The 15,371-nt window shown below is 59.9% G+C and overlaps 1 protein-coding gene across 3 annotated transcripts; it reads right to left on the reverse strand.

Moving 5' to 3' along the window:
• Positions 1-296: 296 nt before the first annotated feature.
• On the reverse strand, positions 297-12,566 carry LOC120531960 (neuropilin-2-like). Of its 3 annotated transcripts, none has more exons than XM_039757876.1 (17): positions 12,228-12,558; positions 9,848-10,025; positions 9,138-9,319; positions 8,688-8,915; positions 8,453-8,608; positions 8,200-8,369; positions 7,968-8,123; positions 6,717-6,861; positions 6,264-6,622; positions 6,034-6,178; positions 4,505-4,621; positions 4,244-4,414; positions 3,703-3,965; positions 3,520-3,616; positions 3,398-3,424; positions 1,094-1,147; positions 297-965 (listed from the first exon to the last, which is right to left on the reverse strand). In XM_039757876.1, exons 1-17 carry the CDS (start codon positions 12,355-12,357, stop codon positions 679-681), a joined length of 2,865 nt encoding a protein of 954 aa, XP_039613810.1. In that variant the 5' UTR covers positions 12,358-12,558; the 3' UTR covers positions 297-678. The 3 variants fall into 3 exon arrangements, with proteins under 3 accessions (XP_039613810.1, XP_039613809.1, XP_039613811.1); XM_039757875.1 differs by having other exon boundaries at positions 4,244-4,417; positions 12,228-12,556; XM_039757877.1 differs by lacking the exons at positions 297-965; positions 1,094-1,147 and adding an exon at positions 1,291-2,326 and having other exon boundaries at positions 4,244-4,417; positions 12,228-12,566.
• Between the last annotated feature and the right edge of the window lie 2,805 nt (positions 12,567-15,371).

The following is a 15,371-nucleotide window of genomic DNA, read 5'->3' on the forward strand; positions in this document are numbered from 1 at the left end:
AGCAGGTGTGAGTACAGGACTGGGTAACTTGGCACAGGTGAGAGTCTGAAGCTGAGGAGCGCGAGGGCATTGGGCCTTGGGGGAGGTGCACAGGTGGGTGCAGGGTGAGGGTCTGAAGAGAGATGGGCGGGCAGACAGGCAGCCACCTCAGGAGGGAGCCAAAGATCTGAAGTTGGCAGGGTGCTGTGCCCACAGGTTTGAAGAAAGAGGGGGGTGCGAGGACAGGCGTGTACCACCCATAGGCCCCCTCAGATGAGGTTTCGGGTGCCCAGTCGCCATCAGCGTGCCACTCACACTTAACATCGTCAACGGTTTATTAAATAATAAAAAAGGAACTTTTTTTGTTTTCTGTACAAAGTCTACAAAGTCAGACCAGTGCGCGAGGAAAGTCTGTCTCCTGTCCCAGACAGAAAGCCCAGTGCCCCCACTGGCACGTTCCGCTTCCAAGGCACTTGGCAAAGAGTCCACGAGGGTACGGAGTGGGCGCGGCACGGCAACGTGCCCTCTGGCAATAGAAAAAGTGCAAGGCTGGCGCCTGAAGGCTTCTGCGGCTCGCTCTCAATGGCTCGTCTCCACCAAGAGTTCACTTAAGGCTCTGGAGGTGGGCTCCCGTGGCGCCCCCCCCAATCTGTAAGCGACCCCCCGCTCCCGGGTCCAGAGCAGCGCCAGGCGGGTGGGTCACGCTTCGGAGCAGCAGCGCTGCTGGTTGAGCTTCACCTTGTGCTTGATGCCATCGTAGAGCTCGAAGTTGTAGTTCTCCAGGGTGGTGGAGCTGCGCGAGGACAGGCCGTGGTAGGAGCAGGTGCAGTAGAGCAGCAGGCCGGCACAGACGGCGCCCAGCAGGACGCCCAGCGAGCTCATGGCGATGATGGTCACCAGGATGGGGTCCAGCGTGTACAGCCAGTTCTTCTCCTTGTCGGGCACGTGCGTCACGGGAACGGGGGTGGAAATCACCCGCAGCTCACCTGAGGAAGAGGAGGAGACCGGGCACTTGGTGACCAGGTGGCAGTCAGGGTGCCAGCCTATGCTAAATGGTGGAGCAAAATTGCCTGTTATCCCATTTCCTAAAAGGCGCTGGGTGCCAGGTGCCTACCTCGGTCCGTCGTGGCTTCTGTGGTCAGAGCCCCTCCGCCTGCGACCTCCGCCGCTGTGGAAGAGACAGAGAGCCTCGTCAGTGTATGGCAGAGCCGGTGCCCGCCCACTATCCCCCACCCCCCCAAACCTCCCCCCCCAATAAGTGGGCATTGACCTCATCGCCCGGCTAGAGTCACATGGGAAGAGCAGCAAAGGTCTAGAAAAATATCTTTATTGCACTGTACACGAGACATCCCAGGGGGCGCCGCATTCACAGCCGGAGACACAAACGAACCCTGAGTGGCACGGCGCAAACAGGCAGATGCCACCTCAGCAGCAAAGTAGCACCTGAGATTCACAGCACCCTTGGCACTGCCCTGCAGACAGCGAGATGAAGGCAACATGGACCGAGGTGCCCACTTTGACCAGATTGATAACCAGCACTTAGGGGCAGCAGCAGCAGGGTGCCACCTCAGCTTTGCCTGTGCCAGTACTGAAGGTGATGGCTGGAAACCCTAGTGGCTTCAGGGGTTTCTGCAGGGCAGTGCCCATCCCACAGCTGCAGCAAGCAAAGGCGGAGTGCAGATAAGCAGAACGTGCGCGTTGGCACAGCTGTCACTTTAAGGCCAGCTTCATGTGAGAGACCACACATGGCACCAAAATGTAAACATGAGCACGGAGCAAATGCCCCCCCGAGTCCTGAATCAAAAGGTCCTCCTTCTCGGTCGGCACAGCTCTGGGGGTTTCTGCATTGAATGCAGTATCATCCTACGGTCCCGGGCAGCAGGGTACCCCTCGTTTGGGCGCAGAAAGCAGCATTCCAGTGGGCGTGCATGTCCAGACGGCATGGCGCAGGGCCGGGCAGATTTGGCAGCTGGCAGCCTCCTTTCATTGCCACCCAATGTCACGTGTCCACAGGAGGGCAGCCCCAGTGCCTGGTCAACGGTTCCATGTCCATCCTCTCCTCAGCAGCGCGAGGGCTGCCGCTCCTCTGCCAGCCTCACGGACAGGGTGGGCTCCACCGCTGGCGCCGAGTTGCTAAGGAACGGGCCGTAGCTTTGGTAGGTGACAATGTGCTGGCTCTTCTTGGCCGCAAAGCGGGACCGGTGACAGTAGAGCCCCAGGGCAAGTGTGGCAACGGCCAGCAAGAGGAGAGCCCCTCCCCCGACCACCACGTAAAGCCAGTAGCTGGGCACAGGCTGCACTGCCACAGAGCCCACCGTGGGCTCAGTCCCTCCGGGAAGGATACCCCCTGGTGGAGAGACACAGAAACACAGGCTTGTGTAGGGACGCATGTCCTGCATGCATCCACCCCCCGCATGTGCTCGCGTGGGCGCCATGCACGCAGCCAGCCGCCCACCCGGGGTGCCATGCATGGGCACTGGCATGCACATGTGCACACCCCACAGCTGGCAGCCACTCGCTGGGTCGTCCTGGGCATGCATACCCATGCAGATGCTCACACATTCGCACCCTGACCCTGCATGCACCCGTCCTGGGCTGGCAAAGCAGAAGTGATCAGGGCAAGGAGTGGCACTGTTGCGTTAGGTTGTGCCACCACCTGAGGTGACAGAGAGAGAGCTGCTGGGACTTGACAAAGGCACAAGGCAGGCAGGAGGAGAGGAGTGGGCACGGAGGCTGGCGTGCATAGGAGTGACAGGAGGCAGGCAGGAGTGAGAGGACCAGCTGCAGCCATCAGGATTCAGAGGCAATGGTGACAATGACAAGTATTGAGTGGGCAAAGCAGGGGACAGGACTGGCACACACCGAGAGGAGCAGAGCACAAGAGGGAGGGCTATGCAACAGTCACGAGGGGCAAGGGGTGAGATGAGGCACCCGAGTAGTGAGGAGGAGTGGCAGCAGGTGCCAAGGGGTAAAGGAAGGGGCAGGAGTGGCACACCCTGAGGTGAGACCGTTCTCTTTGCACACTGGTGCCAGGGGTGGTGGCACACCCCAGTTATGTATCCGAGTGGCACTTCCAGGCCTGCTGTGGCGCACAGCCCTCACACGCTGCCTGCCCCCCCGCCCAGCGCCTTTACGACGTGAATAATTGAAGACCACCGATGCGCCTTTCTGCACCAGTAGCAGTTGCCAGAGCGACAAGTGCAGCCTGCATAATTCAGAGGTGTTTGTGCCGCCCGCCGCTGGGCCTGTGCGGTGGGCGGGTGGGGGATGTGGAGCATGCAGAACCACGGCAGCACCCATCGAGCCAGGCCCCGTGCCACAAACAAGGGTGCCAACAAAAGAGAGCGGTGCCAGGGGTGGGTCTCAGCGAGGAGGGGTAGAGGCAAGAAGGGACGAGGAGCGTGCAATGGTGGCTTACCTTCAGGGACAAAGGCGATCAGGGGCACTGAAAGATAAAGCAAGAGACACGTGAGACTGGGCACGATGGCAGTGCCAAGCTGGTTTGCTCCCTTCTAGCTGGCGCCCCGATGTCCCACCTACCTGAGCACTTGTTGAGTGGGATGTGGGCTGACAGGTGGATGCTGTCCACTGCGATGTCACCTTTGCTCGCCAGGCCCATTTCTGCCTCCAACACAATCTGCAAAGGGACAGACAACAGGTGGTGAATGTGCCAAGGCTGAGGTGAGGCCCCCTGCCACCCGCATGGCCCGTACCAACTTGTACCTGGTATGCCAACGGAGATCTCGGCAGGATGGCCCGTCCTTCCTTCCAGCTTGTTCCTTGGTCTCCCTTCACAATCCATAGCGGGGTCTGCTCGCCTGCATTCTTCAGGGACAAGCGAAGTGCGCCCACTTTGGAGCCCCTCATCTGGTACCAGAAGACGACACAAAGGGGGCCTTCGTCGGGTGGCACCAGAGGGCTCAGCAGCCTGGCACTCTGCCCGCTGGTCTTTGGGCTCGCTTCAACATGGAGGAAATTGCCACTCCCTGGTGGTATGGAAACAATCAACAGTCAAAGGTAGGGGGCGCTATATGGCAACACTGGGCATTGGCACAAAAGAACACACAAGGATGGCAGCTGAAGCAGACAGCCTAAGTCATCGTAAGGGGAATGAAGTGGCGTTCTCCAGGGGACACAAAGATGGCCAAATCAATGCCCTGCTCAGAGTTTAGAAAGGGCACCTTCACTCTGCCAGCCACTGGGCATCAATCCACTAATGGACAAAAGGAGCCGGGGCACGGCGGGCACCAGGTAAGTCTCTTACCATTTAGAGGCACGATGTGGTCCTGGCCTAGGCGGGTGTCCAGCGTACTGCCAGCGTTGCGCGGGTAGAAGCCCCAGTTGAAGTTGGACGAGGGGTCGTGTGTCCAGCCGCACAGGTCGTTCTTCTCCGCCATGCCAAACTCGCAGCTGAAGGTTTCAAAGAAGTCGAAGACTTCTGGACACAAAAGGAACATTTTGTTGGCACAAGGGATGCCCCCAGGGTGGCCACTGAACAACATGCAATCATGGCAAGGAAACTCACCAGCATCCACCTTGGTGAGCACAGGGCAGCCTTTGGGGTCAGCGTTACATGGATACTTGCTAACTGTGTCCTCCTGCCGCGGCGTGGCGGTCAGCGTGTCTGCGGTCGAAGACGTCTCTGAAACGGGAGGTCAGAAGTAGGGGGCTCACACACACACGATCCGATAGTCACACAGACAAACTGGGGACCCCCATGCCCTGACCCTCACTTGGCCACTTCAGTCACACAGACAAACTGGGGACCCCCATGCCCTGGCCCTCACTTGGCTGTGTCTTACACATCGGCCCCCACTGTAGGAGAGTTCAAATTCTTGTCCCTCCCCAAGTGGATCCTGTGCACACCATCAAGTCCTCACTTGGCTGTACTTCCCATACACTCAGATAAACACACACTTCAACAGCCACTCACTGTAGAGGAGTTCAGAGACACACAAACTGGGACCCCCCCAACCCAAACCTGTGCCCCCTGCCAGGTCCTCACTTGGCTGTACCTCTCACACACACCAGCTCCGACATGCCAGCTGAGAGTCGGGCCCTGCAGCGCCTGCTCTGCCGCCTAACCACAAACGCCGCGGCTGCCGTCTGCATTCCAGATGTTCCCTGTAAAGCAGATGTGTTTCCCCAGAAGCCAGAAAGCGGGCGCGGGTGCCGGCATTGGCCTCGTCTCGGCATGACGAGTGGAAATTTCCCAGTGCTGATCTCACCATGCCAGGCCCTTGCGTAACTAACCACACTGTGCCTTCACCCTGAAATCATCTGCCACACGGAGAGTACTACGCAGAGGGCTCCTGGCATCGGCCTGAACAGACTACAGGTGGCATGCTTTGCTGAATTCTGGACACAGCGCCCCAAGCGGGCACTGCACCAGACCTCAGCAATTAACCGGGCAAGAGTACAGCTGCAAATGACACACCACCTGGTAGAACCTGAACTTTTCAGATTTTATTTAAAGGTCAGCGCTTGTCACAAAGAAAATGTTTGACCTTTAGAAACGATTAGGATGGCTCTGTCAGCGGTGCCCGTGGTTCTGCGCTGTCACTCGGCTGCCCAACCAAGAGGCACAGAAGGCATGATGGAGGAGCAGGGCTCATTGCGTCAGATTGAGGGGCTAAGACTGAGGGGCAGAAAATAAGGGGTGTGGCCACCAGATTCAAAATGCAGGGGTGGAGCTCACAGAGTCAAATTAAGGGGTGTGGCCAAAAGAGCCAAGACAGAATGGCAGAACGTGTGGCACAGAGTGTCAAATCAGACTGCTGTGGTCCACAGGCGCAGGGTGGGCTCTTGTGGGGAGGTTGTAATCCAGGTCAAACCAAGGGGGCTGATCCACAGGTCTATGGCAGAAGATTATGACAAGTGGTAACAAATCAGAATGCAATGGCACCCAGGGTATGGTATGGGCAAATCAAAGGGTTGAGACCCGCATGACTAAGCAGGGGTGTGGGGCTCACAGGGTCAGAGCCCCCCCAGAATGAGTCTTGGCACTCTCTCGCACACACACACACTCTCACCTATGCACACACCCTTACTCACCCAGCAAGTCGCAGCCCAGGATCTCCAGCCGCATGCCAATGCCTGCAGGTGACCATCGCTCCGGGTAGATCCGGACGTACTGTGCAGGCGTGGCGTCAAATCGCCGAATCTCCGGGGTGTCGTAGTGCACATTCCCTTCAAAGACCTGCAGAGAAGGCCATTGGTTACATTCACAACTGGACAGTTGACCCTGGCGTGCCGCACTTTTTACCCATGGGCGCGCTCCTCACCTTAGGCTGCATGAGTTTTGTATCAGTGATGAATGCCCAGTCGATGCCATTCATGCTATGGGCGACGCGGAACTTCCTGACGAAGGCGCGGTTCTCGGCTGCAGTGCTGCCCGGATTGACTGAAACTCCGCGGGCACCCTGGATGATCACCCCCTTAACCATCTTGGGCACCCCCAGGTCCACCTGTAGCCACTCCTCTCCGGGCAGTGGGTGCGGCTTCTCGGGGAACCAGCCGGAGCGACTGGCCACCAGCCGAGTGAACCCCGGAGACCAGTGGATATCCCAGGCCGAGGACGACGTGATCCGGGAGTCGGGGATGAGACCGGACAGCATGCCCTGCATTTCAGAGCAGGGGGCATCTGAGGGGGAGAGGAGACCAGCATGAGAGACAGGAGGGGTTTGAGGGGGGCTCAGTGCCCCCTCCTAGTAAGGTACAGTCTGGCAATGGCATACCGGTGATCTGACAGCCATAGAGCTCGAAGCGCAGGGCGATGCCTTTGTGCCACGCCTGGGGTCTGATCCTCACAAAGCGTGCCAGGACAGCCTGGGGGATGCGGTTGAGGACTACCTCCGTGGGATCCGTGTTGGCGTGGAACACCTAGCAAAGAAAACAGAGTGGCGGGTTACGTGCGGCCAGACCTCGGTGTGAGGAAGCGCCTCAGCTGCCTCCCTTCCTGACCCCGGGAATTTCCGCCATGACGAGCTCCCCTGGAGAGTGGGCAGGCCAGACGGCGGGTGTCCGATGACACACACCAGCTGGCCACACCTGGAGCTGCGGGGCCGGCGGGACGTCTGTGGTGCAGCTGCTTCCTCGCCGTCCCCATCGATCCGTGTCACTCGGGCTCCGAAATGAGGGGCTTTTAAAAATCCAATGTGACCCAGGGGGGACGATCCCGCTAGCCCACAAACAGATGCCCCGAAGCCCCACTACATGACAGGAGGTGCCAAGGACTCTCCCTCTGGTATGGGCACAGTACACACTAGGCGCCACATGTGAGAGTGAAACTGAAAAACGGGCATCCCCTGAATATCCCAGAATGCAGCCCTCTGCCCTAGTGCCACTTTTGGTAGCCCGAGGTGTTCAATGACGGCGGGCGGGCGGGCGGGCGGGCGGGCGGTCAGCACCAGAGGAAGTTGGCCAGTCTGACAAGCGCCTGACTGTGGCAGACGGCCAACTCTGCGGCCCGCGGCAGCGGCACTTTGTCCAGCGTGACCTGGTCACATGACCTGGGGGGCGGGGCTCCTCCGTTAACGGCTCCTGCTACCCCTCCCCCACACCTGAGAACATGGATTACCCGCCGCACCAAAGACATTGGCAGTCAAGGCAGGTTCCAGCTGGCATGGTGCCAGGTCTGCCGCACTGCTTTATAAGGCCAGGCGATGCCCAGTGACACGGCTGGGCTTCAGAGGGAAGTGACAAATACAGGAATGGCGTCAGTTGTCACAGTCACAATACCCAATGGCACCCCTGCTGGGGTCTGTCATGCCCGCCGGTTCTGCCTGCAGCGCCAGCTCCTTGCCGAGTGCACAGCCTGCATCTCAACGTGCCTGTCAGTCACAAATCACCGAAAGCCTCCGTTTGTGCCATGTCAGCACTTCCACTCGAGCACCGCAGTAGCAAAGGGCTACCAGGGCTCAATGCAAGTGGCACGATGGGCGCGGTGCAGCCCCGCATGCACACACAGACACACACACACAGGGTACCTTGTGGTTCTTGCCATGGCGATACATCATCCAGTCCTCCCCGTTGGTGCTGACCTCCAGCTTGAAGGAGGTGACGTAGTAGACATTACTCGTCTCCTTGGAGATGGCACCCTGGGTGGCAATGCCCGTGAGCACCCTGAGGAAGAGCAGGTCCACCTGTAGGCAAGAGTGGAGCATTAGCACCAAGCCATTTGCCAGGCGGAGGGGGCTGCCCGGCCGGCCCCGCGGGTACCTGGATGTATTCCCGGTTCGTGTCCTCATTGGGCGTCCAGGCGTTGTTGTCGTTGTTGAGGCGCCCGAACTGTGGCAGCCAGCGGTTGTCATAGAAGGTCGAGGACGCCGTGATCTGCTCATCCGTGATCTTCCCTGACTCGATGCCAAAGGGGCTGCTGCAGTGGAAAGCTAAAAGCAAACGGAGAGGACCCCAGTGAGACCCACGGGCACACCGTTGGCACCTGGAGGGCGGCCGGTTGGCAGCTACTCACAGTCCGTCACCTCCCTTGCTGTCATGCTGTAGCGGGCCGAGAAGCCGTCCTTGGCCACCGCCATGTCAGTGTGGAAGGACAGGGACAGCACGCCCGTCGACGACTGGAACTCCGGGGGCATCTTGACTCCGCAGTAGCGGCCAATCAGAGGGCCCACTGGGGAGAGAACGACAGGTGAGGGGCCGTGGCGGAGGAGGGGTCGGCTCGGATGTGCAGCCCGGCGGTGCCCGCTTACCCTGAGGCAGGCCGTCCCAGACCTCCAGCCAGTCGTACTTGCAGTCGCCCTCGCCAATCTGCAGGGGGTCGTTCTCCAGGTCGAAGGTGGTGAACTTCAGGGAGACCTCCATCTTGGGGGGCACCACGATGATGAAGAGGCACTCCAGGTTGTGGGGGTACTTGTCGGGGAACCCGGGTGACTCAATGACGCCATTCAGACTCGTGAAGTTTCTGGAACAGTCGGAACCTGCGGACGAGGAGAGCCGTAGAGTGAGCGACCGACCGGACCGCCGGAGAGTCGGGAGGAGGAGCAAAGGGGCGGGCTCGCCTGGCACACACAGGCATCGGTGCACCCTGGGGGGGCACACACACGAGTATCCATGCGAGTTTCCTGCACCCCATTGCCTCTCTATGAGCCTCAAGACAAAGTGGGCGTGTTATCCCCCGTTGCTCCGCCCCCAGCACTGACCTGTCTTCTGGATCTCGTAGCGCAGCGAGAAGCCCGCCCCCTGGTGGGCGTAGTCCGACACAAACTTGATGTAAATGGCGGGCCCCGAGGAGGTGATGGACGCCGGGGCGATGTTGTTGCAGTGCTTCCCCAGGAGCTCCGTCGACTCGTTGTCGCCATCTCGAACTTCGATGAAGTCGTATCTGTGAAGAGGAGGAGGGCAGGGGGCGTCAGTCTGGAGGGGCTCATCAGGTGACTAGGGGGTCCGGTGAACACCTGCCAAGTCTCTCACTGCCATGGAGGTCAGAGGTCAAGCACCCGTCAGGCCCTGAGCTGCCCCCTGCTGTTAGTCTTGGGTGAGTGCCCCAGCTTTGATGCCCTGGTGGGTGAGGGTGGCAAGTCTAAGGGGGGGGGCGCAGTGGGCTCTGCTCCAATATATGGGTCACATGGACTAAAGGCTGGTGCCCCCTACAGCTTGTAAAGCATCTGAGCTGCCGTCCTACCAGCAGCCCCCCCATAGTGACGGAGTCGTCACCCCGACCTCTGCAAGAGCGCGGCTACACTAACCACTGGTTTCCATGGTAACAGCCTCTCTAAGTGCGCATGTTCCCAAAATTGTTTAAAAACCTGACCCCCCACCTAGCATTTCCCTGCCTTAGCAGACTCGCAGCTGATGCCCCCCAATGCCCCCCATGCCCTGGTGCCCTTGCCCGGCGCCACACGTATCCTACCTGCAGTCCAGCTTCTCGAGCTCAAAGTGAGGGTTGAAGTTGAGAACGATGCGCTGGGAGGCTTCGGGCGCCGTGATGACCCACTCACAGCGCTGGTGGGGCGGGTACTCGTGCGGGTACCCTGGCGACGTGATGTACCCGGCGTCCCTGGCATTCAGCCTGCCTCCACATGGCGTACCTGCAAGGCAAACCCAGGGTTAGCAACGGCGACCAGGAAGACGGCAGGCGGCCCTCCAGCGCCAGCCCACTAGCGACACCCGCCCCCCTCGGCGAGGCCTGCAAACAATTAAAGCGCCGGCCAAAAGCGCATTCCTCTCGTATCCGACACGTGAACTTCCCGGGTCAGATCCTCTCGGAGCCCCCGAAATCCAGCGGGACGCATTCCAGAGGCGGCGGCCAGGAAGGTGAGCGGGCAGCAGCCGAGGGCCCCCAGTGTGTGTCCTGCATCGCTGATTTACATCTGGGGGTCATCGGGGGCCACGCAGGGGGTCCGCCGCAGATTTTACTCGATTGACGCAGGCATAGAAGTGCTGGGGTCCCACCTGAACGGCATGGTGCACAACTTGGATCAAAGGTCAACCCGACCGGTGGGCCATCGCAAGCGGCTGAGGGTGCACCCCCACCCCCGGGCCACAAGAGGGCGCCACTCAAGAATACGGGCACAGCCGTTCAATATAGTGCCTTTCACATGGACACTCTCAATGCCGGAAAAACTGATTCGTGTGACAAAGAGGGGCTGCTTGGCGGGCTGGCACCACTGTGTGTGGCACGAATGTGTGTACTTGGGTATGAGTTTGCGCTTATGTGCCAGCTGTGCCCATGAGGATGGAGAATACTAGAACGGACATTTCCAAGCCTCCTCAAATGAGGCAGGGCGCTATAAAGGCCTACAACCAAATAGGGCAGCAACAATGCGGAGTGCAGCGCCACCTGCTGGTGAAGATGAAGAGGAGGCTCCATTGTGAAGGCCACAGCCAAGACCTTCCTCAGTGCCTCTTGTGCCCCTTTGTTGGCTGCCCCGTCAGCTGAGTTGTCAAATTTGGGAAGTGACACCCAACACCCCTCCCCCACTGCGCCACATGACAATGACCCCGTAAGGCGCTCGATATGTCACAGTGAAGCCCCGGACCCCATGATGGCGGCTCTGTAAGGCGCTTTATTAGCAATGAGGCGCTCAATAGAAATAAACCGAATTCTTATTCACCACGTGACGAGGTCCCGTAAGGCGCTTTATCAGAAATTAACATACAATGTGTCTCAATGGGAGGTCGCCGTCTGCGTCAACACGGGGGTCTGCTGTCTGCTGCCAGGGTCCGCTCGGAGTCACAAAAATACACACCGCCGACCACCCGAGGAGACAAAGTTGGACAAGAAAACGCGGAGCGGACCGTCAAGAGAACAATAGAGCGGACCACAGGCGAGTGGAAGGACCCCCAAATTTGAGAGGCCGCTCGGCTGAAACAAAAGCCCGTCGCAGTTCCACGAGAAGGGGGGCGAGAAGAAGGGAAAAAAAACAAGAAGGCGGCGCACAAGAAGAAGAAGAAGAGCAGGAGCGGCCGAGAAAGAAGAAGAGAAAGAGGAGAAAGAGGAAGGACGAAGAGCGGCGGAGCCTCCGGGACAGAGCTGCCCAACGGGCGACCCCCGAGACTCGTGCCCAGAGGCACAGGCGGGCACAACGACAACAACAAGTCGGCGGCAAACAAAGCGCGGTGCCCGGGCGGCCAGGAGGGAGCCCCCCAAAAAGGCTGGACGTGACGCTCGAGGGTCCACCTCAAGTTTGGAGGCTCAACAGGTGTGCGGAGCCAAACGGAGCCGCTGCCACCAAAGCCACGTCCATGCAGCGGTCCCGGGAGAGGACCTAGGGGACCCCCCACCTAAAGAGCTCACGCGGGGACACCCCGCCTATCGCCACAACCAGCTCGTGTGGCACTGGGGAGCCGTGCCCGCCGCGGACAAACCGTTACACGGAGCCGGCGGGCTAAACGGGAGGCTCCGCGAGAAAAAGGCGCAGCGGAGACGGGTTGCTGGTCAGTGCCGGCCACGCACAGCACACACACACACACACGCCGCACCGGCGATGCCACTGGCAGAAGTGGGCACAGGGGGCGACGAGTGAGCGCCCTGGCGCCGAGGCTCCGCGGTGGCTCTCCCCAACTCCGCTCAAGTTTGCCTCAAGTTCGGCCGCGGCGCGTGTCAGGCGAAGTGGCGCTCCGCGCTCCGTCGTGTCCCGTCCCAAGGTGCGAGTGGTAGGGAGTTTTTTTAGGGGCACTCCGGGCTGATAGGTCTCGAGACAAAGCAGCGCCCCCTAAAGAAGACGCGTGGGCTGCGCAGTCCGTCCGTTAAGCCCGACGCGCCGCGGCCCGGACTCGGGGAGCCTTACCTCCTTGTCCCACCACCACGGAGACCACGAAAGGCTGCAGTAAAAATCCGAATAACGGGGCCAATAGATCCATGTGAGCGCCGCCCGTCCGTCTGTGCCCCGTGTCCCGCAGCGGGGTCCGAGAAGCCATCTGTCTTCGGGAGTACAGGGACGGGGGGCTAGGAGCTCATGCCGGCCGGCCGACCGACAGCGGTCTCTTTTTGTGATCCCAAGCGCGATCCGGCCGCTCGGCTCCGCGGCAAGTGGGCTTCGTGTTCGCGGCCCTCCAGCTCGTCCGCTCCGATCCGCTTCTCAGCCGCGTGTGGATGGAAGTGCGCGTTAAGCCGCGATCCGATTACACCCGCGATTTGCGCCGCCCCCTGCCTGAGCCGTGAGCGCCCCTCCTCTTGCGACTGAGCGAGCGAGCGAGCGAGAGAGCGGGCGGGGAGAAGAAAAACAGAAAGAGGAGCGCAGGAGAGAAAGAAAAAAACAAAAAAAGAAACAAAAAGAGAGAAAAAAAAGAAGAAGAAAGAGAGGGGCACGAGGGCGCGCGCCACAAGCGAGAGGCCGGCCAGGGTGACGCGCACAAGACGCAGGGCACGCGCCTCCGCTCCGCTCCGCTCCTCCCCGCTCCTCTCGTGCTCGCCCCTACCTGAGCCTCCTGTTTCTAATTATTATTATCGCACACCCCCCGTTAACCCCTCACATCACACCGTGACGTCTTTTTTGTGGCTTGGCGCAGATGAAAGGAAGGCAGCGCGATACGCCGCATTCTCTGTAGAGACCCCCGAGTGGCCGAGCGCGCCATTGTGCGGAGGGCGCGGCAGCCCCTCTCGATTGCATATAGCGCCTTGCACACTCGCCAGGGAGTATCAGAGATCAAAGGAGCTGAGACGGGCGGCCCGCTCTGTAATGAGCGCCTGGGTGGTGCCAGCGGTGCTGCCAGCGCTGCTGCCAGTAATGACAGCCTGGCTTTGTCCCGCAGCTTCTGGGCGCTCCCGTGTCAGACTCCGGCTGCATAATTAGGCCTCGCTTTAAAAATAACCGGTAGGCCTTGGCAGGGAGATAATGATGGGACTGAGCATGGGGTGCTGGTTACACCCAGGGTGGCAGGGCGGGCAACCTGCAGCAGACACACACAGACCAACAGGGGTGGAGAGGGGCCAGCTGACTTACTTCAGATGCTCCTATAAACCAACCGGCCTGTTCAGTTTCAAAGGGGGCAGAGATGGGCAAACGTGCAGACGGGACAGACATGGATATGCCAGCCTGCTCCACACCATCAGGAACAAAGATTGACTAGCTGTTCTACCTCCCTTCCAATAAGATGGCCTGGCACATGCCAACAGGGAAGCAGTCAACCTGCACTATGCCAACACCACTGGACATGGACAAAGGTTGGGCAGAAATGGACTTGCTCTGTGCCAAGTGGAGATGGGCATGCCAACCTGCTCTGTACCAGCACAGGTGACACTGGCTTCCCAGAGAGGGATAGAGATGGACCAACTGGCTTGTCACATGTCAGCGGGCACAGAGGTGGACCAACTGGCTTGCCCACCATCTCAAAGCCTTGGTGCACTGGTGCGGAGCTTGGCATCAGGTCCGTGCAGCGCCTCTCGGTGCATGGCACCTTGCTCCCCAGCCTCTGCGTTAGCACTGGCCGATTGCCCACCTCCGCAGAAGCGCTATAAATAGATGCCAGGGTGGGTGCCGCTCTTCTCTTCCACTCAGATGAGGACAGCTGGAAGCTCTTTGGCGAGCAGATCAAAACGAGCCGCGCCGGCCGCTCAGCGGTGGCCACTCGAGCCTGTAATCGCGCCGCGGGTTGGAGAGCCACAGGGCCACATCAAAGGCCAACCCCGCGGCCTGCCCTGCCAGCGTGTGCCTCGCCTCGGCTTCGGGGGGCCCACACCCCACTGGCCACCTTTCGATTCACGCAGCGCCTCTCGGATGACGGCGACCGCGACTCCCCTCGTGCGGCCCACTGTGGCTTTGATGTTCATGGAGATGGCAGGCGGGGATCGAGTCCGCCGCTGAATTATTAAAGCGCCAGCCACGAGGCTCCTCTGCCATCTTCAACGCCCGCACCATGTGCATCCAAAGGTGCGCCTCCCTCTCCCCCACCTCAGGCGGGCTTTCATGGCCTGGCATTTCCACGAGCTGCCAGGGCTTTGATGAAGAAGAAAGAAGAGTGGCCAGTGAAGAGACAATCGATGGGCGCACCTCACACTGCCGGCTTGGGTCACTCGGGGGGCACAGGCAACTTACGGGGGGCCGGCCACACGAGGGACCTCCTGCAGGTGAAGATGTGGTGTCACACGGTCCAGGTGAGCTGGCAGCCTGGAGGTCTCCGAGTGGGGAGTCACATGACTGGCATACATGCCCATCGTTTCCTTGTTGCATGAAGACACAGCCGACCTCTGGCTGTACATGAATGAAAGGCGCTATACGGGCAGGACGTGGTCGCGGCAGGCTGGCAGCTGAAGGGTTAACGGCACGTCGGCTGTAATCACGTCTGGAGTGGAGCAGAGGCGGCCGAGCGCGGCGGCTAATTAACGGCCCACCGCTAACGATCAGATCGGCTTTTATTTGCTTATTAGCGAGATGGCATCAATTAAAGCTGGCGATGACGACGCGGGCGCGTTTTCTTTTTTCTTTCTTTGTCCTCCAAGATGGGCAGAGCTGTAGGCACGAGTGACGCTCAGGAGTGTAAGGCGCTATATAAACCGTGCAAATTCATCTCCCTCGATGGACTCGTATTTTGTAGGGCATGTGTGGCACTGTAAACAGCTGCTGACCCTCTGCCTCCCTTGGCATGGCTCTCTGATGCCCGTCATGCGGACTGAAGTCATCACAGATCGAGATCTTCAGAGAAGTGGCAAAGAAAAGCTGAGGGTGGCCTGTGGGCGGGCCTATATAGCGCCTTTCTCCTTGGCATGAACGGCTGTGCCACAGAACACGACCACCAAGGCTCCATCGCTGCGGCCCTGTCACTCATTTGGTCAGCCTGTCACCCCTGTCCCCTTCGCCGACGTATTCTGCTGGGCAGTGGGGGTCTACGTCGAGAGGTCCGCTGCCCCTACAGGACTTCATGGTTCAAGGGCTCACAAGTCGCCGGGCTGTCTTATGCAGTTGAGGCTCAGGGGAAGCTGGGTGGCAGCCCAT

The sequence above is a fragment of the Polypterus senegalus genome, chromosome 6 (assembly GCF_016835505.1).
Source record: "Polypterus senegalus isolate Bchr_013 chromosome 6, ASM1683550v1, whole genome shotgun sequence".
NCBI lineage: Eukaryota > Metazoa > Chordata > Cladistia > Polypteriformes > Polypteridae > Polypterus > Polypterus senegalus.

Bases quoted from the DNA above. Each gene is read 5' to 3' on its own strand.
- LOC120531960 (XM_039757875.1), bottom strand. From the start codon at position 12,357: ATGGCTTCTCGGACCCCGCTGCGGGACACGGGGCACAGACGGACGGGC. The intron at 8,124-8,199 runs GTACCCGCGGGG...TCTTGCCTACAG, and splicing joins CGAACCGGGAATACATCCAG to GTGGACCTGCTCTTCCTCAG. The intron at 1,148-3,397 runs GTAAGCCACCAT...TCTCTTCCACAG, and splicing joins GATCGCCTTTGTCCCTGAAG to CGGCGGAGGTCGCAGGCGGA.